The sequence below is a fragment of the Olea europaea genome, chromosome 19, assembly GCF_002742605.1.
Source record: "Olea europaea var. sylvestris chromosome 19, O_europaea_v1, whole genome shotgun sequence".
In the NCBI taxonomy this organism is placed as follows: Eukaryota; Viridiplantae; Streptophyta; class Magnoliopsida; order Lamiales; family Oleaceae; genus Olea; species Olea europaea.
The window spans coordinates 7,460,327-7,462,543 of NC_036255.1; the positions used below are offsets into that span (position 1 = coordinate 7,460,327).

The 2,217-nt window shown below is 38.2% G+C and overlaps 1 protein-coding gene across 1 annotated transcript; it reads right to left on the bottom strand.

The window, feature by feature from the left end:
- Positions 1-589, bottom strand: LOC111368410 (oleosin 16 kDa). Its single transcript, XM_022989636.1, has one exon. It carries the CDS (start codon positions 544-546, stop codon positions 109-111), a length of 438 nt encoding a protein of 145 aa, XP_022845404.1. The 5' UTR covers positions 547-589; the 3' UTR covers positions 1-108.
- Positions 590-2,217: the final 1,628 nt, after the last annotated feature.

A 2,217-nucleotide genomic window follows, 5' to 3' on the forward strand; every position in this document is an offset into this window, starting at 1 on the left:
TTTCATTACAGACCAAATTTATTATAACAAACACAAATTAAAACACCTGCAAATGCATACAACAACTGAAATTCAAGAAATTAATTAAACTAAATCAAGCCCCCAAATTCAAGATCCTTGAACGCCAGTTTCTTGCTGAACCTGAGTTTCACCCTCTTTGACCGGTTCCTTCGCGTCTCTAGCCTTATTTGCAATTGTCATTCTAGCATAATCCAGCTGATCCGACCCGGGTGGGTGTCTTCCGGCAACGTAATTGTATATCCACAATAATGCCGCCAGTGCCACCACCCCACAGCCACCGGCGAACAAGAATCCAGCAGTGACCAAGAATAGAACAATCCCTGCTGGGATAAGAATCGGACTGAACAGGACCAGAACCGGGGTGGCGATAATCAGGGCGACCACTGTCCCTGTTAAGGTTAACCCGGATAAACCGAGCAAAATACCTCCGATTGTTGCCGCAGTTAAGAATCTCATGGCTTGGCCTGAACTGGGGGACGAATCTTGGAGCCTTTGGGACGTGGGTTTTTGTTGATCAGACGACATGATGGCGGGTGGCTAGGATTCAAAGGTTTATTATGGAATGATTTGAGGAAAAAATGCAAGACCCATCAAATGTATATATATGCATGATGAAGTGAGCGTGGCGTGGGGTGGTGTGGGTGGGCAAGTGGAGGAATGGGTGACGACATTGACAACCTTGAGAAACGTGAAGGTTGAGGGGATGAAGAATGTTGTCGTGTTTGGAGCGGTGGCGTCTTTATCGTGGGAGGCAGAGGATTAGCCGTGTGGCAGAGGGATGGATACAGTAACGGCTTAGAATTCGAGCTTGAATTTTCAAGTGACAAGATGATACAAAATTCAGATAGGTTTATTCGAATATAATTGGACTTTTACCCCAGTTGCACTCCAGTTATCGAATTTCAATTTGAAAAAATCAAGTCATTTTATTTTTATTTGGAGCAATCAATTCACTTTCACTTGGATTCAATTATGTATTTATGAAGATTAGCTTACATGTCCATAAAAACTAATGAAAATACCATGTCGATTTCATATTAGCAGCATTGGAGGTCGCTGAACTTTCATCCTAGTTTCATTCGTGATACTGAAATTCAAATTTGGAACGATCAAGTCATAAATACTACATCGCACCATAGGAGTTATGGTAAATTTTCTTACATCATTGCTTCATAAACAATATTTTTTACCGAAAAACAATGGAATTCCGTACTCAAATTCAATCAATCATAAAATAACTTGATTGAAACTAAAAAACCAAAAAAGCAATTGATCCAATATCAAATAGAAATTCAATATTCTATCTAAATGAAATATGAATAGAGCAAAACACGGAACCCAACATAGTTTCTTCAGAAAATCAAAATCCACAAAAAGTATGATGCAATAAACGAGACTTGTAAAGAGATTTGGAAAATCCATTAGACACGAACAACACATGCAAAAGTTCTTGATATATAGGGCCAAGCATTGGATCACAAAAGCATTCCCTCTGTTTGTTGTTGTGCATCCATTTTCTGTAATATATATTCCCCGTATAATATTTTTTAACTTAGTTTTGCTCTATATTTTTTGCTTTATATTTTCCTCTTCCCATCTTCTATAGCAAATATGGATGTTTGGATGTATCGATGTAGTTATCACATAGATCTGAAATTTTTTCATATAGACACAAACTTGGCTAGGAGATTGTTTGTGAGGGGAGTTTGTTAATTCATAAACTGCTATTGTCGAAAACAATAATTAAACATTTTTATATCCTATTTTTGTGCCCCCATGACAATTGATGTGTTTGTTTCGTGTGGTTTGATCTACCAATTTTTGGTCGGGCAAAACAAGTGATTCGAGGTGAATTTAAAGCAAAGACGTGGAGGGAAGATAAATGAATCAGAAGCTCATGTAAAGACGCTCAAAAAAGATATTAGCAAACTACAGCTAGAGATGTAGGGCCTACAATTAGGGATTCGAGGTCTCCAAGCAAAGAACAAAGTATTGTTAGCAAGAATTGAGAATGTACAAATGACGACTTCAGACATAACCAGCTCCCATAGTGTGATGGACGATGTGTATGAGATTTGCAAATGAATTAATCAATGTATGGTTGACTAACAATTCCGACTTCATACAAGCGAGTTGCAGCATGCAATTCAAAAACCAAAAATGAAAGACATCAGTGGAGCTGTGTTTGGATTGGGT